Source organism: Engystomops pustulosus, chromosome 5, assembly GCF_040894005.1.
Source record: "Engystomops pustulosus chromosome 5, aEngPut4.maternal, whole genome shotgun sequence".
NCBI classification, from domain to species: domain Eukaryota; kingdom Metazoa; phylum Chordata; class Amphibia; order Anura; family Leptodactylidae; genus Engystomops; species Engystomops pustulosus.
This window is the reverse complement of record NC_092415.1, coordinates 129,602,341-129,624,660: the sequence shown is the minus strand read 5'-3', so window position 1 is coordinate 129,624,660 and position 22,320 is coordinate 129,602,341. Positions and strand designations below refer to the sequence as shown.

General features: G+C 39.5%; 1 protein-coding gene across 13 annotated transcripts in view; it reads left to right on the top strand.

The window, feature by feature from the left end:
• The window catches only part of CTNND2 (catenin delta 2), a 526,223-nt gene that overhangs the window by 302,664 nt on the left and 201,239 nt on the right, over window positions 1-22,320 (top strand). For all 13 annotated transcript variants that reach the window (XM_072153023.1, XM_072153024.1, XM_072153031.1 and 10 more), the window contains one exon: window positions 8,438-8,621. In XM_072153023.1, coding sequence (XP_072009124.1) covers window positions 8,438-8,621 — 184 coding nt within the window. The remainder of the gene's footprint in view (window positions 1-8,437; window positions 8,622-22,320) is intronic.

The following is a 22,320-nucleotide window of genomic DNA, read 5'->3' as shown; positions in this document are numbered from 1 at the left end:
CTCTCTGTGTTGGGTTTTTAATGAGGCTCTCATTGAGCCTCCAGTGGCACATTTTTGAGGAGGAGAAAGTGTCCCTCAGGGTTAGAGGGAGGGGGGCATGGTCTGACCATGTTATGGAGTCCATTTCCGCACGTAGCATCGTCTGCAAAACTTGAATTGAGCCCAATAACAGGTCTATTCTTGTGTGAGTTTTGTGGGGAGGATTTATCCCTAGGATTATTGATGCGTGAGAGGTCATATAGACCGTATTGCCTTATCAGTGCTCGGAAATCCTGGGTCAATTTTCGCGAAGGGGAGTTAACGTTCAGTGTCAGTCTGTCGGGGGCGTAAGCCGAAAAGGACATGTTAAAGTCTCCTCCCAGCAGGATTGACGCCTTAGGTAAAGTCATCAGTTTTTTAAAAACCTGTTTTAGAAAACGTATTTGGCCTGAGTTCAGGACATAAATATTAAAGAAAGTCACAGGAGCCCCTTGCAATGTGCCATTAAACAGACGGGACCGGGAGTATTACGATCCTTGCTGTTACTGCAGAGGCCCAGATGTCTGTTACGGTCGGCCTCTCGCACTGCTTGCATGAATGATGCTTCTGAGCCCATCTCCAGGATGTTCAGGAATGCCAGGATTTACTAAATATGTGTATATCTGGATGTTCTTTAATGTCTAAATATGGGTTTAAAAGTTAATATCTGAACTATTTAGGGAGTGTGTAGCACGTCTACAATTTTTTACTATTGGCATAACAGGTTTTCTTCTTTTTAATACTGCAGCAATAAACACCTTTTTGAGGAAAATTCATTTGTTGATGTGTCACCATATTCTAAAAGCTATGTTTTTTTATTCCTCAATGAAAAGAGCATTATGATGGCTAGTTTATTGCAGGATAAGTTAACATTTAGGTTGGTACTATTTTGGGGTACATCCAACTTTTTGATTTTAATTTTTAAATAGTTTTTTTTCATCTTTATTTTGTGTGCCCTTAAAGGTGTTTTCCCACCAAACAGGATAGGCTCTATCCACAGCATAGGGCCTGACTTGCTTAACGGTGGGGCTTTGACGGTGTCCCATGTACCTCAGTGGAATCATAAGGTCCCCACAGATCACAAGGGTAAGTCCCCTAGTGGTACAGATATCCCTGTAAAAAATACTTATATACAGACATTGATCCCTTCTGCTTCGTCAGTATTATACTGATAGTATGCCTATGAGACTCAGCCTTGGATGTCTCTGTACATGGTAGTCTCGGATGTGACAATTGCATTGACATCTCTGTGCCGACCAGCAATCCCAGCAGGGACTGGGCTGTATATTACAGCTGCTGATCGGGCTGACACTCTCACATTGCCAGCCTTATCTTCAGGATAAGAATGTGGCAACACCTCCTAGTTAGGATCAGCAATCTCTTCCGGAATCCCCAACCTATTTATTAAAAATGTTAATATTATTAATAAAAGTGGAACATTTTATATAATAGAATGCAGGTATGTGCCTGAAATTAGGGGAGCACTGTATGAATTGATTTAGTTGGTACATTATACACAGTGATTTTTTTGTTTTTTTGATGCTTTTGTTCAAGGCACGAGGTGCCAACTTCTCGCTGGAAGTCTGTCTGAGTTTACTAAAAAGCCCTGTTTTAGGTACAATATTTCAGGATTTAAGGTCCATTTTTAATTTTACTGAAGAACACACGTTGCCTAAAACTGACATAGTGGGGCAGATTTATCAAGCTGTCTAAAAGTCAGAATATTCCTAGTTTCCAATGGCAACCAATCACAGCTCAGCTTTCATTTTTCCATGACTCATGAATATTTTAAAGCTGAGCTGTGATTGGTTGCCATGGGCAACTAGAAATTTTCTGACTTTCAGACAGATTGATAAATTTGCCCCAGTGAGTAGTGCAGACTGTCTGTAATGGAGACAAATTTGAGCAATATAGAGTAATTCAAACCTTTGAAGCGAATTTATTTTTATTTCATAAAGGAATTTCAGATGTATATAGTAAACTTCTTTTACTGAGGAAACTGTACTGTAACACAACTGTACTTTTCTGAAGTATAACAAAATTACCTTGAAATCTTAATGTTGATCTTCAAATTGGCATTGTGGTGACAGGTTCCCTTTAACTTTATGCAAATTAAGTGCAAAGTGCCCCCTTCCAAAACTCCAGTCCCCCCCTCTGTCTGCTGAAAGTATTGCTGTAACACAGAGCGGATACTTCCTGCTACTGTAATATTACAGCATAGAAAAGGCAAATGGTATCTCTTTGTGTGATCTCATGTCAATAGACAGAATGAAAAACATTCCCAGTGCTATGGAGATGCTGAGATCATTTAGTCCCTCCTTGCACTTGATCACGTGGCTGCAGGCATAATAGGGTGGAACAATTTTCATGTTAGTTCTGTCATGTGCGTTCTCATCTGATGAATTTATGATGGGATGGAAGAAAGAGGCGAAAATGATCATATTTCTATGCCAACGGATATTTTATCGTGCCAAGGCCCAACCCTGGGTGGTTGCATTGCGTTTGTTAATGAAATGCAAGCGCCATGTGTGACCGCATCATAAGCTTTTGGAAGCGGGGCTGCCAAAAAACGGTCTTTGTCCCTGTGCTCCTACCAAGTCCTGCAAAGCTCTGGTGTCTGCAAGCAGTTAGGGTGGTGGCACAAGTGGCATTTTGAACTTGTTTTTAGTCCGTTTTTAGTAATGCTTTTTCATTCGTCAAAAAAATGCATGAGCTTTTTAACGGACTGAAAACTCAAAACTAAAAACGGATTAAAAACGGGTTCAAAACGCTGCATGTGCCACCACCCTTAGGCTCTGTATATCCAAATCCACTGTCACACAGTGCATTTTTGGTCAGTTCTTGGAGCATTTTTTAAACGGAGTGAAAACGCATGCATTTTTGCATGTTTACCATGTGTTTGGCTGGTGTGAATCCTGCATTAACATTTTCACAGCTGCTTGCACTTCCACAAATGAAGAAAAACTGATTCAAACCAGCCAAGCACATGGTAAACATGCAAATATGCATGCATTTTCAGTGCGTTTAAAAACGCACCAAGAACTGACCAAGAATACACTCTGTGACAGCACCCTAAGGCCCGTTCCACACTTGCGAGTGTGATGCGATGAACTCGCATCACACTCGCAACGCAAGCTGCCAGGAACTCACAGCCCGAACGCTGCACCGTGGGAGTGAACTCAGCATGTCAGTTCACTCCCGGTCTGCAGCGTTCGGGCTGTGAGTTCCCGGCAGCTTGCGTTGTGAGTGTGATGCGAGTTCATCGCATCACACTCGCAAGTGTGGAACGGGCCTTAGTGTTCTATTTGAATAAGGAAAACCTCAGACCAGCTGGAAGCTATTCCCTGTGTACACCAGAGAGTACCACTCTGGTTGATGTCACAGCTAGGCATGGGAAAGTCTGAATTGCAGTCTCAGTATTTAAAAAACATATAGAAAATTAAAAATGTGTGGCAGTAAATAACATGGCCTTACCGCATTGGGATGAAATGTAAAAAAAATTCTTTAATGAAAAATGAATGCAATACCTGGGGTACAAATTACAACACCTCTCAATAAATTTCTTAATGTATGAAGTTTCCAAATTTAGGTTTCATTAATAAGACAGCAAAGAAATGCACGATAGCGGCTCACCAAGTAATTTTGTAAACCGAATTAATCAAGACAAACCAAAAACAATGACATACATTTAAAAACACTTAAAATAAATAATGTACAACAAATACAAGGACGGTGACTCAGGTAAGGATCAACTGCACACCACCACTTGCCAGTCACCTGATAATGACTCCAAACTTCCCTCAGTGTGCGTCAAAGGCAATAAAATGAAGGTAAAAATCAAGTCAATATGCATAAAGATAGCCTTTCGTAACAGTTCTATAGGGGCACTAACCTATAAACACCTCCTATTGCACTGAACCCATTGTAAACACCAAATGTATAATTCATATGTAGATTGTGGCAAAATGCAACAAAGTGCTTGTGCAGTATGTTATGTGATAAAAAAAGGCTCAAGGCAAGAGTGCCAAGCGCAACAAAGGTGTTAAGATATTAGATATCAATGATCAAAGCAAACCCCATCTCTCATTAGATGTTCACATGGCATAGTGCAGAACCCCTATAGAGCTGGCATACAGGCGGAGGGAAGGGTAGCAGAAGTGGTGGCAGGCTCCCCACGCGTATCGTCGTCCAAGACGACTTCCTATCACATAACTGGTAAGTAGAATACCATTGTGGAATCTACTTCCATCACCAATAAGTCACAGGTGTTGGGAAGATTTATTTGAAGCTGAATAGAGTACATTGCTTACCTGAAATCCTACACGATTAGGGGCAGCCACACTGTGCAGTTTTAACACTTAAATGACCCGTGAAGTAATATCACGTCACGGGTCGCCTGCGGGTACATGGAGAGGGCTCACAGGCTGAGCCCTCTCCGTAGCCGGTAAGTCTTTGCTGCATATCGCTAACCCGCAAAGCTGCCGGCGGCTTCAAAAAGACCATCTTGACGAGGATCGTCGCTTCCCTTGACGTGGGGAGGGGCGATTGGTTGCCATGACAGCTTTGGGTCTTCAGAAGACCCGAGGCTGTCTGGATTTAACCCATTCATTACTATGGGCTAATTGCACATTGTAATGTATGAGGATGAAAATCCCCTTATACTGCCATACTGTAGAACTATACCCTTGAACTATTATAAATATACAGTAAAAATCATAAACACATGAGATATCGCCACATTCGAAAATGCACGATCTGTCAAAATATAATAATGGTTTTCACTGCGTTTAGCACCGGAACGGAAAATAGCGGGCAAAGTCGAAAATGACACTTTTTTGCCATTTTGAAAAATATAAAATTTGCATTTGGAATGTTTTTCCCGCTTCCCAGTACAAGACATGGAAGAATAAATACCATCACTATGAAGTGCAGTTTGTTACGCAGAAAACAAGCCGTCATAGAGCTCTTTACGTGTAAAAAAACAGTTATAGATTTTTGATTGTGGGTAGTAAAGTCCTTAAAACGTTAAACGCATTGCAAAATGCATGCATTTTTCCATATTTACCATGCGTTGGGTCATTTTGAATCTGTTCTTTTAAATTTCTAGATGTGTAAGCAGCTGTGAAAATGTTAACACAGCTGCGTGTACTTCTAGAAATGAAAAAAAAACCCTGATAAAAAGCAGCCAAACGCATGGTAAACATGGGAAAACGCATGTGTTTTAAAACAAATATGTTTTGCAATGTGTTTAAAGGATACTTGTCCCAGGTCCCTGTAACTAATTCTGTCACTGCTACCTGTTAGAGCAAATCACAAGGCTTTCAACCCAACCATCTTCTAGTTAATTCAGTTGTGCAAAATGGAGGGAGGGCCATCAAAGGGCCAATAATCGATCTATAATAATATTTCTTTTATTATGTAAATGAGGCTAGGCTCATGGAGAGAAATGTCACACCTGTTACCACTCCACTCTCCTTCGCTGCTCATGTCTGTGTCTAATGAAAAGTAAAGCATTGCTAGTGCCTGTGCTTTATCTGCTGTCTGTGAGAGACACAGACATCAGCTTCAAAAGTAGTGTATAGGAGTAACAGTATGTCAGGCTGTTACAACTGCTACAGAATGCAGCCATGTGCATAGGAGTATATCATACACACACCGGCTGTAGGAGGCGCCAGAACCAGGAAGCACATAGGGGCACATTTACTAAGGGTCTGCGGAATGCATTTCCGTGGGGTTTCCCAAATTTTTCCGCTTTGTACCACATTTAACTGGGGTTTGTGGCGCACGCGATCGTATTTTGGTGCATCGGCGCTGGCTTTCATGCGACACAAATCGGGGGGCGTGGCCAGTCGGTCAAACCGTGGAATTTAAAATTCAAATTATGTCGCAAGACACGCACTCACATACACCAGGAAGAAGAAGGTGAACTCCGGCGAACCTGAGCGGGGGAGCGACACATGCAGCAAATTAGACGCACGATCGCAGTGAATCGCGGCATCTCTGAATCCACGTCGGACAACGCACCTTGGGGGTTGCGACGGGATGGGTAAGTAAATGTGCCCCATAGAGGCAGCCAGCACTAGGAGTGTCACATCATTATACAGGCTGTCAGGGGTGTGGCTGTGCCTGACACATGAATAAGCTGGACTGCTGAATATGATAATACTCATTGGGCCAATCTAAGGTGATTTGCATACAGCAAATTGTTTAACTCCTTCTCGACGAGGCCCTTTTTAGTTTTTATGTTTCCATTTTTTACTCCTCACCTTCAAAATATATGGGGCTCATGTATCATAGTTTCAGCTAGGCAAATTGTCTTTTTTTTTGCGACTTTTGTTGGCACTCTTCAAGTGCACCTTGGTCTGCACCTTTTGCAGTGTGCCTCATGTATCTTAACTTTCCAGATGTTCTGTGCGACTTTTCACCTTTTTTTCGACAGGACAGGTGCAAAGGAAGTTTTTTTTTCTCATGGACCCGATTTTAACATGTAAATTGAAATTATTTCACATGCTTTAACTGTTTAACATTTTGAACAGTAACCTCTTTAGTCAAAATTCTAAAATTTTAGCTTTTTTTTTTATTTGTTACTCCTAAGGGTGAGGTCACACGTAGCGGGTTCATTGTGTTTTTAATTAATTTTGAAACTAATTACAACAGCTGAGGAGAGGTGATTTGCCTTATTTCATTTGTGTTTACAAAACGCAATATAAACTCTGCGTTAATGCATGTGTTAACATTGTGTTTACTATGCGTTTTGTAAATTCAAATGTTAAAAGTAATGAAATAAGGCAAATCACCTCTCCACAGCTGTTGTAATTAGTTTCAAAATGCATTAAAAATGAAACATGTTAAATCCCAAATTAACAGTAGTGTCCACTCCTGTATATGAGTCACGTGACTTGTGTCCATGTGGATTTGAGACATTTGCAGCAAAAGTCTCAAAAAGAAGCCAAAGTTTGCACCTGCCAGGATAGGAAAAACTGAACATGTATCACAAGTAAAAAGACAGGATCATACATAAGGTGCAAAAACTAGACGCCAAAAGTCTCTAACATTCACATCAGAGAGACAAAACTATGATACATGTGCCCCTATAACTTTTTTTTTATTTTTTTCTGTATGAGGGCTTTTTCTCTGCATAACAGATTGCAGTGGGGCTTGGATTTTACGGCTTTCACTGTGCACCCCAAATGACATGTTAACTTTATTCTTTGGGTTGGCGTGATCATGGTGATACCAAATTTGCATAGGTTTTATAAGGTTTTCATACATTAAATACATAAAATCTCCTGTACAAAAAGAAAATTCTTCATTTTGCAATCTTCTGGCTCTAATAATTTTTTCATACTTGCAAATACGTGGGTGGTGTATTTTTTTGCGACTTTTGATGCTACCATTTGAAGCGCTAATTACTATTTATTTTATTTGGGCGCTATTTTCCTTACGAGGTGAAACGCAGGGAATAACTGTTATTATATTTTGATAGATCTGACATTTTCGTACGCTGTGATACCTAACATTTTTATGATTTTTACTGTTTAATTATATTCATATCAGCTCTAGGGAAAAGGGGGGGGGTGAATTTTTTTTTTTTAACCTTTTACTTTTTATCTTTTCCTAATTTTCAGACCCTCTAGGGTACTTTTAACCCTGGGTTGTCTGATTGATCCTACTTGTAATGAGCGAGATAGAAAAAACTGACTGTCATGGCAACCGATCAACCCCCCTCCCCCCCGATGAACTCACAGGGAGCTGTGAACGAATCCAAGATGGCGTCGCCCACGCGGCAGCATTTACCTGGTACCGACTGCGGATGTTACCGGTGGCAAACACCCACCTTTTATTGAGAGGGCTCAGTCTGTGAGCCCTCTCCATACACTTGCAGCCAACATGTTGTACGTCACATGTAGGTAAGGGGTTAAATTTACAGGCATGTAGTGGGAAAAATACGGATAGGGGTAATGCTTTCTAATGACAGTTTATGAAAACATATTTAAGTTTGGGCGGTTAATTTGCCTGACAGGTTCTTTTCCTAGTTGGCCATGGCAACCTATCACAGCTCAGCTTTCATTTTACCAGTGCTCATTAATATTTTAAAGGGGAGCTGTGATTGGTTTTAACTAGGAATATTCTGACTTTCAGACAGCTTGATAAATCTGCCCCATTGTTTTTTTTGTTGCGATTAGGGTGCTGGAAAACATCTAACTGCAGGAGACTCAACAGAGTTACAACTGATATAAGATGTTATATATATATAAATATATATATAAAGCTATATATATTTTATAAAGCTTTATTTAAGGGTACTTGTGTTAAAAACTGTGTTTATGCAGTAATTATTATAGAAAGAGAATGCATAATCAAAAACATATTTCTGTGAATTCTGTTATCTTACTGCTATTTGTTTTATTGCATGTAGGAGTTTTGTGGAATCTTTCTTCTTGTGATGCTCTTAAAATGCCCATAATTCAAGATGCCCTAGCAGTGTTGACCAATGCAGTGATTATCCCACATTCTGGATGGGAAAACTCTATACTACAGGATGATCGAAAAATACAGTTACATTCATCCCAGGTGCTGCGCAATGCCACTGGATGCCTAAGGTAAGATTCAAGTTTTACACACATGCCAGACTACTAGTAGATAAAATGAGAATGTTATTTGACAATGACATCTGTGGAGGGTTTGAGATTTATGGTAAACAGCAATTTGATGTGTTATAAGCTGGGAAAAACAGCGCATCACAAAAAGAAGTTCAACCCATAGGCCATCGTGCCTAACCAAGGCTTATTAATGCATTTAAAGGAAACCTATCACCAGGTTTTACCCCAATAAACTACTAGTTCACTCAGGTAGGAAATGTGAAATGTCCTTTCTAAATTCTCTCCTTTTATTTTAAAACTCACATGTTTACCTATAAACACCTCCTTCAAAGTCAGGAAAAAATGACTTTTCTCACCTCATTTGTACATTAAAGAAGTCAAGTTTAGAGGTTGCAGTGGTTCTCTAGCTCATAAAGCCGTAAGCCCGGTGATATGAAAGGTAGGATTCTGCTTGACTTTAGGGGAGATTTTTTTTTATTGGTAAACGGATGAGATTTCACATAAAGTATCCACCATAATAACCTTCTGGGGCAGGTCTTACTTCTCTTGCAGCAAAGATTACCTTTTAATGGATGTACATATTACATTATACAAAGTGTTTAAAGGGAACCTGTCACCAAGAACAGACACAGGACTGAATTGGCAAGCCTGTGTGCACTATATAAATAAAGGAATTATTATTATTACAATAAACCTTTCTCACACCCATTTGTTGAAAAGTATAGTACAGGTGTCCCAGCTTAAATTTGCCTCCTCTCACCAGTAAAATAATTCCCCAAGCTTTGTTTTTCCCTTTGTCAATGATGGCCCAGCCCACTGATGTATGGATGCGCCTGGCCCTGCGCGGGTTGTGTGAAATACTGCATTTTCCCATACATTTCTCTCTGCTAAATTCACCATGCAGTGAGAGGCACAGCATTCTGGTGAGGACAGGCAGGGAAAGGATTTCATGTCTGCTTAGCCTGAGATTTGAAGAGATTGTGAGCTGTCAATCAAAAGGAGGAGGCGGGGTTCACTAGCAGCCTGGAAAAAATGTGACTCTTCTCTGCAGACATTGGGGGATATTTATCGTATGATAGCACCTCCGCTGCATTTTCACAGTGCAATAAATCAAGAGGCTTCAGCCGCTTGCTGTATCGGGTAGGGAGCAGCGCAGCGAAATAAACACAGACGGCGACTTTTCACACGTGAAAAGTCGCTGGCAGCAGCAAGTGGCCGGCACAGGGTCAGTAATGCCCCCTTGAGCCACTCCCTTCAGGACCCACTAGCAATAAGCTATCATTTGCGATTATTTCAGTGACATGATGCAGAGTCCCTTATAAATATGCCCCATTGACTCATGTCTACTTGTTTGGATATCAGAAAAAACAGCTGTATTTAAGGTACAGTGCCTCAGTGGCAGATAATTTTAGTTGACATAAAGAAGACTTCTGACCCTTTACCAGCAGGTATTACTGGTGCGAGGGGAAAAATTTTGGTGACATGTCTTTAAAGCAGCACTTCAGGAAAAACACTTTTTAGCTTTTCCTGCAGCTCTCACCTGATGTAACTAAATACGGTTATACCCATTGACTTTAATATACTGGAGGACTAGAGATGTAATAAAAAGTAAAAAAAAAAACTAGAGTGTCTCTTTTAACATTTTTGTAGCTTTTTGAAATGTTAAAATGGAGTCCAGTGGGACTGATGAAAACTGATGCATTTTAGCATCATTTCTAGTGTCAATGGTTTTATAACCATTTATTGCTGCAGGCCTTTTCTGTTTTGCATTTGTGTTTTAACCCCCTTTTTGGCCAGACCTTAAAAGGATTTACTGACTGGAGCCCAACGAATGTTCATACTTATTGGTTTAAGAGCCATAAATTCCTTTTTTGTGCAATACCATAAAATATTTTGCTGGGTTTTTTGACACATAGGGATAGACTGGAGAATATTTTTTTAATGTATGCTATATACTTTTTTCAGTTTTCAAATTACCTCAAAATGACCATTACAAATTAATTCCCTAGTGTGTGATGGTCCTTTTGATATATAATATGGGCAAAGTGGCGACTATGGTTATAGTCTTTTATTACTGAAGTGGGAGATTTCTTTATTTTAGTGGGGAATATCAATGTGCATTTTTAAATATATATCGCAGATCGCCACCCCCTGCATGCCAGGTTCAGTATTTAGTTTGAACAAGCGATCAGAAGATCCCTTGTACAAGTTCCAGAGTGGGACAGTATTTTTTTTTTTTTTTTAAAAGTGTTCCAAATTTTACAAATAAAAGAATAAAATAAAAAAATTATAAAATTCCCCTAAATGCCCCATATATTATAAAACTCCCACATATAATAAAAAAGTGAAAATTTGCACACTATCCACACATATGTGTTATTGCTGTGTCCATAATAACCCTTGCAGTAAAAAAAATCATAACTGAATCTGTGCAGTGAATACCGTAAACAAAATAACAAAATGTCACATTTACACCACAATGATTCCAATAAAATTCTTTTAAAAATAAGCTTTAACCCCTCAATGACTTGGCCCGTTTTTGTTTCTGCATTTACATTTTTCACTCCTCACCATCAAAAATCTATAACTTTTTTACATAACTTATTTTTACATGTAAAGAGCTCTGTGAGCTCTGTTTTCTGCGTAACAAATTGCACTTCATAGTGACGGTATTTAATATTCCATGCTGTGTACTAGGAATCGGAGAAAATTTCCAAATGCAGTAAAATTGGTGAAAAAACACATTTGCACCATTTTCTTGTGGGCTTGGATTTTATGGCTTTCACTGTGTTAGGGAAATATCCCTTAGCTCTGATGTGATGTGTTTCAAATCATTGTATAGTACGAGCTGCTCGGTGAACCACTCAGACCTTCACATGTTGTTTGAGAGGATTCCACTTTATTTAGGTAGCAGAGAGTTTTTATAGGTTCTTGGAACAAAGGAACCTACTGAGCATGTCCACATTCCAATAGCCTTCAACAGGATGTATCAGTGTAAAATGATCTGTGTACACGGGGGATGGTACTAAGCATGGTAAAACACATGGTATGTGAACACAATAGAAAATGGATTCTATTCCCTCACAACTTTGCGCCCCAAATGACATGTCTACATTATTTTTTGAATCAGAGTGATCACTGGGATAACAAATTTGTATAGGTTTTATAATATTTTCAGACACTTACAAAATTTAAAACCAAAAATTTTGGGGGGAATTTTGCCATCTTCTGGTGCTTATAACTTTTTCTACTTTGGTGTACTTTTTGCAACTTTTGGTGATTTTTTCAATGCTTCTATTTTTAGGACTGTACAGCCTATTGATTAATTTTATTATTGAATTTTTTAGATCTTTCAAAATGGCAAAAAAGTGCCATGACTTCTAGGGAAAGTGGGATGATTTTAATTTTTAGGTTTTTTAATTATATTTTTTTTCCTTTTTTTAATTTTTACTATTTTTCAGAGCCCCTAGGGTACTTTAATCCTAGGTTGTCTGATTAATCCTACCATATACTGCCATGCTATAGTATGGCAGTACATGGGGATTTTCCTCCTCATTCATTACAATGTGCGAATCGCATATTGTAATAATTAGGTTAAAACAAGACACCCTCAGGTCTTCAGAAGACCCGAAGCTGTTACACACAAAAACAAAGCAGGATGTATGCGAAACAAATGAAAACTTTATTGAATCAAAAACAATACATAAAAAGAATTAAAAAGCACTACATGTGCTTAAAGTCCAGCAGCCATCCCTGAGCTCAATGCAACAAAATACATATTCTAGGAAATAAGACCTGTTGTGGCTAAAGCCACCAAAAACTATTATATGCTATCATATTCAAAGTGCAGAGTATACAATATAATGTAAACAGGGTGGTTTAGCCATAAGGATAACAGTAGATATAGTTACCTAAAGTGCATAGTGCAGTCAGGGAGGGAGCTGGAGGAAAAGATGCCCCACGCGTATCGCCTGTCTATGCAGGCTTCCTCAGGGGTGACCCAAAGCTGTTGTGGCAACCAATCGCCGCTCCCCAATGATGTAATTGGGAGTGACGATCATCACCAAGATGGCGGCTGGTGATCGCGAGCTCAATCAACAAAAAAAATCAAAATGTTACGCCACGGTGATGCAAAAGCAGCTGATTTTTCTCTCCAAATGGATTTTATTCTGTGAAATTATTCAAACATAAATAAGATATCTAAATGGGATAATGCAGTAATTGTACTGACCCATACAACATAAATAACATGATCTATACCATACGGTGTATAAAAGAAAAATCTAATAAAACTATAGACATCCTAAAATAGTGTTACTATACTTCTTGAGGGGTTTAGTTTTCAAATGGGATAACTTTTTAGGGGTTTCTCTTGTTCTGGTATGTTATAGGCTCAGCAAATGCTACATAGGACCTTAAATTTGTTTCAGCAAAATTTGCTCTCCAAAAGTATGATGGCGCTTTTTCCCTTCTGCGCTCTGTTATGGGGCCATTAGGTGGTTTACATTAACATGTGGGATATTGCCAGATTCGACAGAAACTGCACACCAAAATCTGACATGTGTTTTCTCCTTTTATCCTGAATGAACATGTAAATTTTAGAGCTTAATAAACATTTTGTTGTCAAAATGTAAAAATTCCATATAGAACCTCCATCTTATTTTATTTAATGTTCAATTCTTAACAACAGCTGTTTTGAATAGTTTTAGGGATGCAATTTAACCCCTTACCGACTACCGCACACGTCGGGTCCCGGTGCATGGAGAGGGCTCACGGGCTGAGCCCTCTCCATAACCGGTAAGCCTTTGCTGCATATGTGTGGGTGCTATGTCGTCGATCTTGCCAAGTATCGTCGCTCCCCGTGAAGTCATCGGGGAGAAGCGATCCGTCGCCATGACAGCCTCCGGTCTTCCGAAGACCCAAGGCTCTCTCATTTTAACCCCTTCATTACAATGTGGTATCAGCACATTGTAATGAATGAGGAGGAATATCCCCATATACTGCCATACTGTAGTATGGCAGTATATGGTAGGATCGATCAGACAACCTAGGGTTAAAGCACCTTAGGGAGTCTGAAAAATAGTAAAAATAAAAAAATAAAAAAAATTCAAATCACCCCCCCTTTCTTTAGAACTGATCTAAATAAAATAAACTGTAAAAATCATAAACACATTAGGTATCGCTGCGTCCAAAAATGCCTGATCTATCAAAATATAATAACGGTTTTTCACTGCGTTTAACCCCGTAACGAAAAATAGCGCCTAAAGTCAAAAATGGCTAAAATTTCTATAAAAATTGATTGAATGGTCGTACAGTCCTAAAAATAGCAGCATTGAAAATGTCAACAAGAGTTGCAAAAAATGACACCACCCACAGCTCCGTACACTAAAGTATGAAAAAGTTATTAGCGCCAGAAGATGGCAAAATAAAAATAAAAATTTGTACAGGAGGTTTCAATTTTTGTAAATGTATGAAAACATTAGAACACCTATACAAATTATTACGAAAGAATAAAGTGGACATGTTATATGGGGCACACAGTGAAATCCGTAAAATTCAAGCCCACAAGAAAACGGTGCAAATGCGTTTTTTCACCATTTGTATTTGGAATTTTTTTCCCCGCTTCCCAGTACATGACATGGAAAATTAAATACCATCACTATGAAGTGCAATTTGTTATGCAGAAAACAAGCTATCACAGAGCTCTTTAAGTGGAAAAATAAAAAAGTAATAGATTTTTGAAGGTGGAGAGTGAAGAATGGAAGTTAAAAAACTAAAAAGGACCTTAAGGGTTAAATAAATGTGAATAGGCCTCTAAAATAATTGAATCTTAAATTTTTGTGAGAATCTAGAACATTTTTGATTGATTTGTAATAAAATAACATAAAACATGTTATAACATGTAATAAAAAAACTCCTAATAAACATTAAAACATTACATTAATATAAAGCAGACATATGGTTAATGTTAGTTAATGTTAGCAAATACATAAATACATACATACATACATACACACAAGACTTCTTGAACAAGTTTAGAAACCACATACAGATTCATTGGACCACTGACTTACGCTTAGACCCACTGCTATTGATTTTCCATGTTGTGGAAGCGTATGACTCTATTTTTCTGCATACCCATGCCTTTTTACTAGTTGCTAAGCTAATCTGTTATGAATCATTGGATAAAATCACCCATACTAACTGTAACAGAAGTAACTACTCAAATTGGATATTAGATTGGAAACGTTATGACACAAAAGGAGCTGCTACTAGCTCTTCTGCACAATGTAATGCTCATATCTGCACCCATCTTTCAGTTAGCCAGGCAGTGGGTCGACTCTTACAGAGAATTTTTTTCCTCCCCCTCATGGACTAATCTATTGATGTGCTTTTGATGGCTTTAACTATCTGGTTATGTCATTTTCTGGGCTTTAAGTGGCAACGCCTGTTATTTTCATGTTCATGCTTTTCCTTAACACCAATTGCGGTTGTTATATGGGTGTTTGCTGCATATTGCAGCCCATGAAGCCTCTCCGTTCCCCCTTTACGGTGCCATGACATACTAGTCCCTCATGGGTTGTTAAATGGGTTAATAATGACCCAACCTGCTTTAAAATATTCCTGACCATATTTTGCTTATTTGGAAATACTTAAAGCGGTATTCCGGAATTTTGAACGTCTGATACAAAAACCTGCAATGCTATAAATAAATGAATAAAACAAAACTCAATATCATTAGTCACAAAATGGAGCTTAAATAGTTTTCTTTTATGTTTCACAAAGTGTTATGGGCTTTCTTAAGTAGGCAGAGTTATCAACAAAATGGCCACCTCTGGAAACTACAAGTCCCATGATCTTTTAGTTCTAAGTAACTCATCCTCCCTCTCATGGTCTGCTCCCAGTGATGATGTAACGGATTGTCCTGCTCTGTTACCATAATAGTGATGTGTAACTGCCATCATGCACATTGCTTGCAGAGCATGTTTCTTTCATGGCCCAGTGTGGTGGCATCATCCAGAAAATCAACTTTTAAGTGAGGTGTAAATTGGTGTTTTGCAGCACTGGGGTCCTGGGTTTATATCCGAGGATCAACATCTACAAAGAGTTTTCAGTTCTCTCCGTGTGAGTTTCCTCCAGGTTCTCCGTTTTCCTCCCACACTCCAAAACATACTGGTAGGTTGATTAGATTGTGACCCCCATGGGGACAGGGACCGATTTGGGAAGATCTGTGCAGCACTGCAAAATCTGTGTGTGCTATATAAATAAAGGAATTATTATTATTATTATTGCCCCACTGAGATGCCTCACCTGTCCTGTTACTTACCCGGTCCTGTCACGATCCCGCGGTGCGTTGTCAGACGAGGATTCGGGTCTGCCATGATTCATGTAGCTCGTGCACCCGAGTTCCTGCATCCGTCGCTTCTGCGCCGAGGTCCGCCGTAGTTCACCTGCTTCTTCCCGGTCCTTGTAAGTGCGTGTCTTGCGACACAATTCTAAATGTTAAATCCTGCTCCTTGTCCAACTCCGACGGCCCGCCCCCCGATTTCTGTTGCGTGCAAGCCGGCACCAAAACCCGATCGTGTGCGCCAAAGTCACAGGGCAATTTGGCGCAAAATGGAAATGGTTGGGAAACCCGACGAAAATTCGTCTGACGGACCCTTAGTAAATGAGCCCCAATATATTTAGTTATTATGCTGTGTTTCTGTATCGCCACAACGGTGGCTTCCTCAGGGGACGATACGCGTGGGGCTCTCCCGGCCCCTCCCTCATCTGTCCAGCTCACTTGGTAACTATTATGGCTACACATATTTCACCATCAATTACTGTATGGATGTTTGATTGATGTCATTTTTTTAGGTACTTGCTTTCATCTTGTACTGGACAGGTGTAGGGTGGGGGGCTGGGTAGGGAGGTTCTTTGCCTTAGGGGCCTTATCATGGGCTCAAACCTCCCTTAGGGTTTCAGATATAGGATTTTTCCTTTTTAGATGTTTTTATTGGCTTTTTTGTCTGGTGTACATATATTAATTGTTGTTTATATTTAATAAAGATTGTTTTTTTGGCATAGCACATGGCCATTTTGTATTTCTTCAGTTTTGCCTTTTTCATGTGCCCAATTCTTTACTATTTGTGTAGTTCTTCCTTTTTGATGGTGTTTCTGTATTTGACATATACTCTACAAGTGGCCCTAATCTTTTATCTGAGGTAACCCCTAACATATTCCCATATTAGTATTTTTTTAATTCAATATTTGTATTTTTCCAAGCAAAACTGGGTTTCAGTACCCATTCCACATCGCTCACCAGGGATAACTCACAAACAGGGGCGCAACTACAGTGGTAGCAGCCATAGCAACCGCTATGTGGCCCACAGTGTCAGGGGGCCCCAGAATCCGACCTGACACACTAAAGATTGGAGGATGTGCATCATTATATCCATATTATGCTTCACTTTGTACATCATAATATGTATCTAATATATATGTGATGTATATATGCTGCATCTGTAATATGTGTATACGGTGCATGGCGTCTGCATATACTGTATGTGTGTATATATGCTGTGTGTTTGTAAATGTCCCTGTGTGTGTGTGTCTATATGAGGATATGTGCATAAGTGTACAAATGTGTGATTGTAACTTGCATATATGTATAATGTATAATTTTCAAGTGGGAAGGGGGGGCCCATGCCGAAGCCCGAAGACTGCTATGGGGCCCTGCCATTCCACAGTTTTTTTATGGTTAAAGTACCCAAGGGGGTTTGAAATAATAACAATAATTTAAATAAATGTAAATATTCAAATTGCCTCCCTTTCCCCTGAAGACGTGTTCTAGGGAAACAAAATCATAAACATGTTAGGTATCCTAATTTGAATAAAACATGATCAAAAGATCATACAGTCCTCAAAATGTTAGCAGTGAAAATGTCAGCTTCTCCCACAAAAAATTACTCTTTACACGAATACAGCAAAACAAAAAAATGTTTTTTTCTTCAAAAATGTATTAAAATATAAAAAAATCTTTAATTCTTATATATCCATTATTAAAAAAAAATAGAAAAGATAGAGTAATATGCTTCTTGAAGGCAGCCATACCTGTGAGTATTTGTGTTGCAACCCACATTAGTCCAAGTGCATAGGATATGCCCTCTGGTTGCAGGGCAAATTACATTCTTCAAAAAATATTAAAAAAAAAAACTTTCTTTTTTAACAAAATTTCTTCTTTATTTCTCCAACATATTGAAACATTACATAGCATATATGATGTCCATACATACAATTATGTAAGAACAGAAACAAGGGTGGAATGGGTACCTGAGCATTACAACATAGTCTCAGCCAGCAGCATTTTTTACACCTGGGTAAATGGCCAAAAGAAACCAATAAATATCCTATTGTGCCTCCAAAAAGATTTTTTGGGGAGAAAGAGCCAAACCACATACAAGTAAGGAAATAAAATTACTAATCTTTATTATAGTAAAACTAAAGGATTTAGAAACATGCATAGTTTTATTTTAAAAGATACAGAGAACAAGTGATGGTAGACAAATAGGGGAATGATACCCGTATATCACATAGAGATATGTAAAGTACATATACGGGAAGGAAAAATAGTGTTGTCAATTCGGTGGCACTGTCAAGATCATATATGTGATATCATATACACTCACCGGCCACTTTATTAGGGACACCTGTCCAACTGCTCGTTAACACTTAATTTTTAATCGGCCAATCACATGGCGGCAACTCAGTGCATTTAGGCATGTAGACATGGTCAAGACAATCTCCTGCAGTTCAAACCGAGCATCAGTATGGGAAGAAAGGTGATTTGAGTGCCTTTGAACGTGGCATGGTTGTTGGTGCCAGAAGGGCTGGTCTGAGTATTTCAGAAACTGCTGATCTACTGGGATTTTCACGCACAACCATCTCTAGGGTTTACAGAGAATGGTCCGAAAAAGAAAAAACATCCAGTGAGCGGCAGTTCTGTGGGCGGAAATGTCTTGTTGATGCCAGAGGTCAGAGGAGAATGGGCAGACTGGTTCGAGCTGATAGAAAGGCAACAGTGACTCAAATCGCCACCCGTTACAACCAAGGTAGGCAGAAGAGCATCTCTGAACGCACAGTACGTCAAACTTTGAGGCAGATGGGCTACAGCAGCAGAAGACCACACCGGGTGCCACTCCTTTCAGCTAAGAACAGGAAACTGATGTTTTACAGTAAGGTGGATAAAATCTAACTTTTATTTAAACAATCTTTAAAACTTATCATTGTGCTACAATACAAACATATATTCTCATCATGTAAGCAAACATGTAAGGTAACTACCAGTGTTCTGTTATGCTTACAGATTATATCACATCAAAAATTCATCAGAAGGAAAACAGGACATTATATGATTATATATCCTGAAATGATTGGAGAGCTATCTATGCACCATAGGGTCATCAGGTCAAATAGGTATATTGCTTAGTGTTAGTGACACTTGAATAGAGGTGCACCGTAGGTATACTGTCAACATGGGCACATACAGTAAAATATTAAATGGCAAGTTCTTACCGTCCGCCAGTCTGTGTTGGAGGGATGACAAAGGTAAAAATTAATCTTACCAATTCTTGTAGTCTCAAGTCGTCAGCTCCTACAGTTCATGCAGAGACCCTGTATGGCCCTCAAATTTAGATTACCCTACCGGTGCCCAGACTCCCGTCCTAACAAGGACGGTCCACAGCTATCCCTACCGAATAAATTGCCCTATCTAGATAGCCTCCGAAAAGCAGCAGTCCCAACGCGTTTCTTCTGCAGTGGTGCAGATTCATCAGGGGATAAAGGTAGAAATTCAAACTAATCCTTTTCTGAGAAAACAATTGAAAGATGTAAGCTAATATTACTAAGACAGAGCAGTGGCTGGATGAGGCGAGGGAAGTGTTCTCGGATAGGGAATACACCCAACAAAGATACACTCCAACCTTAAATGCAGCATTTAGAGAATTAACGAAAATATATAAAGACAAGATCACGTCCTGGTGGGAACTCTCATCTCTTGAGAACTATATTAAAAACTCTATCGTTCCAAGAGGTCTGAGAATCTCGCTTGTACCAGCAGTTAGATGTAGAACTTCAAATCTAATGAAGAGATGGGAAAAGGAGGCCACTAACAGTTCTCTGAGACTAATGCAGATTCTGTTAGAAGAGGAAAAGGGGATTCTCCAGAATCTGGAGAATAGACTGACTGAACAGATCAAAATTACAAAAAAATTTGAATCAGAACCTGAATTCAAAACTAAGGAAAGCCAACTTCAACTGGTGATTGAAAAATACCAATACCACTTGAAGGAGCGGAAACATAATCAATTCTTACGCGATCTGCAAGATTTCAGAGATAATAAGGCATACTCATTGATATATAATCGCAAGCACATTGAGACAGACATTTCCTCCTCCGAAACAGACAACTCTGATATCGAATCCTCAGGGAAACACTCTAGGTCACGGAGAGGTAGAGGGAGAGGCACACAAAGAGGTAGAGGAGCATGGACTGATTTTTTAGACCAACCCTATCAGACCAGAGCAAGGAGCAGACCACCGACAACTCAGACAGGGACTCCCAAATCATAAATTTATCTAAGAGGACACTCTCTGAAACAGAAACACAGCTTTTGAAAAAAGGCTTGAATTTTGTCCCCTCTAGCAAGGCTGACATCTTCGAGACCGTGAAAGATTTACACCTATTCACGAGAAAACTCAAGTGGAAAAAACAGTTTGCTAAGAGAGATAAAAAAATGTGTAGGGAACTGGAGATTCCTTGTGATCTCCTGCAAGATGTGAGGTTATTATATGGCTTGGAGGACTCTAGCCCGCAGATTGTAGGCAAAGGCCCATTCACAGACTTACATAGAAAAAGCATGAGGTTCCCGCCCCTCTCAGATATCTCCCCTATTGATGTGTTTCTAAGAGACGTGACAAATGACATCAAAAAGATGGAAGTACCGTTTGTACCCTTTAACTGTACAAAAGTGGAATTGCAAGCCCTGGAACAACTAGAAAAGGATAAAAGTTTAACTATTAAACCATCCGATAAGGGCGGTAACGTTGTGGTAATGGATTCTGATAATTATAAAAGGATGTGCCTTAATTTGCTGTCGGACAAGTCGGCATATGAAGTCCTGAAAACAAATCCGACTGCTAAATACAAAGAGGAGTTGATGATGATTCTCAATGATGCATTAAGTTTAGACCTGATTGATCAAAAAGAATTTCACTTTATGGAACCTGTCACCCCAATGGTGGCCACCTTTTATAGTCTACCAAAAGTCCATAAAGGACTTGATCCCTTAAAGGGGAGGCCAATTGTTTCTGGGATTAACAACATTACCCAGAATGTGGGGATTTATTTGGACAGAATATTAAGACCTTATGTTGAATCTCTCCAATCATATACTCGAGACTCACTAGATCTTTTGAGAAGACTCGATGGGATATCAGTGGAGAGGGATTGGCTTCTGGCGTCAATTGACGTAGAGGCCCTCTACTCCTCAATTCCCCACGAGAAAGGCCTTTCTGCAGTTGCCTATTTCTTAAAATCAAGAGGTACACAATTCAGACAACATGATGATTTTGTACTCCGATCCCTTTTGTTCTGTCTAACCCATAACTATTTTTTGTTTGACGGCAAATTCTACCACCAGCTCAGGGGCACGGCTATGGGTTGGCCGTGTGCGCCAACCTACGCCAACTTGCTCCTGGGCTGGTGGGAGGATGCCGTCATTTTTGCACCAGATAATTCTTTCTTTCAGTATATTGAGATTTGGTTACGCTATATTGACGATGTACTGGTGGTCTGGAAGGGACCCAAACCTCTCTTTGTAGAGTTTGTGGAGAGTCTGAATCATAATGACTTTGGACTGAAATTCACATATGACGTCAGTCTTGATAAATTACCCTTCCTGGACGTTTTACTCTCAAAAGATCATGATGGCACTGTACATACTGAGGTCTTTAGAAAGGCTACAGCGACAAATTTCTCTTGAGGTGGGAGAGTAGTCATCCTATACCACTCAAGAGGGGAATACCGCGAGGACAATATCTCAGACTGAGAAGAAATTGCTCAGATAACAATACGTTCCTTAAACAAGCAGATGACCTTAGACAAAGGTTCCTACAGAAGGGATATCCAGAGAAGATCCTAAGAGATGCTTTTCAGAACGCACTAGGGAAGGATCGGCAAGATTTGCTGGCCCCAACCACTAAAGAAGACCCAGATAAGACTGTCAGATTTATAACTACTTTCAGTAATGGCTCGGAAAAAATAAAGGAAATTATCTCCAAACATTGGAGCACTCTCCTAATGGATCCTGACATCTCTGATGCCATTAATGAATCACCCTCCATCACATATAGAAAAGGCCGCTCCATAAAGGATAGGCTTGTCCACAGCCACTACTCAGGCGCAAACCATCTAACCTGGCTTGAGGAAGCAAGACCTAAAGGCTCATACAAATGTAGTGGATGTGTGGCATGTCCCTTTATTCTAGTAACAAAACAATTTAAGGCAAATGTTATAGGGGAGCAGATCATGATTAAAGCCTTTATCAACTGCAAAACAGAAGGGGTGATATACAGGGTGATATGTAGTTGTGGGATTGAATATGTCGGCAAGACATTTCGTCAATTCAGGAGAAGAGTTGGTGAGCATTTGGCCGAC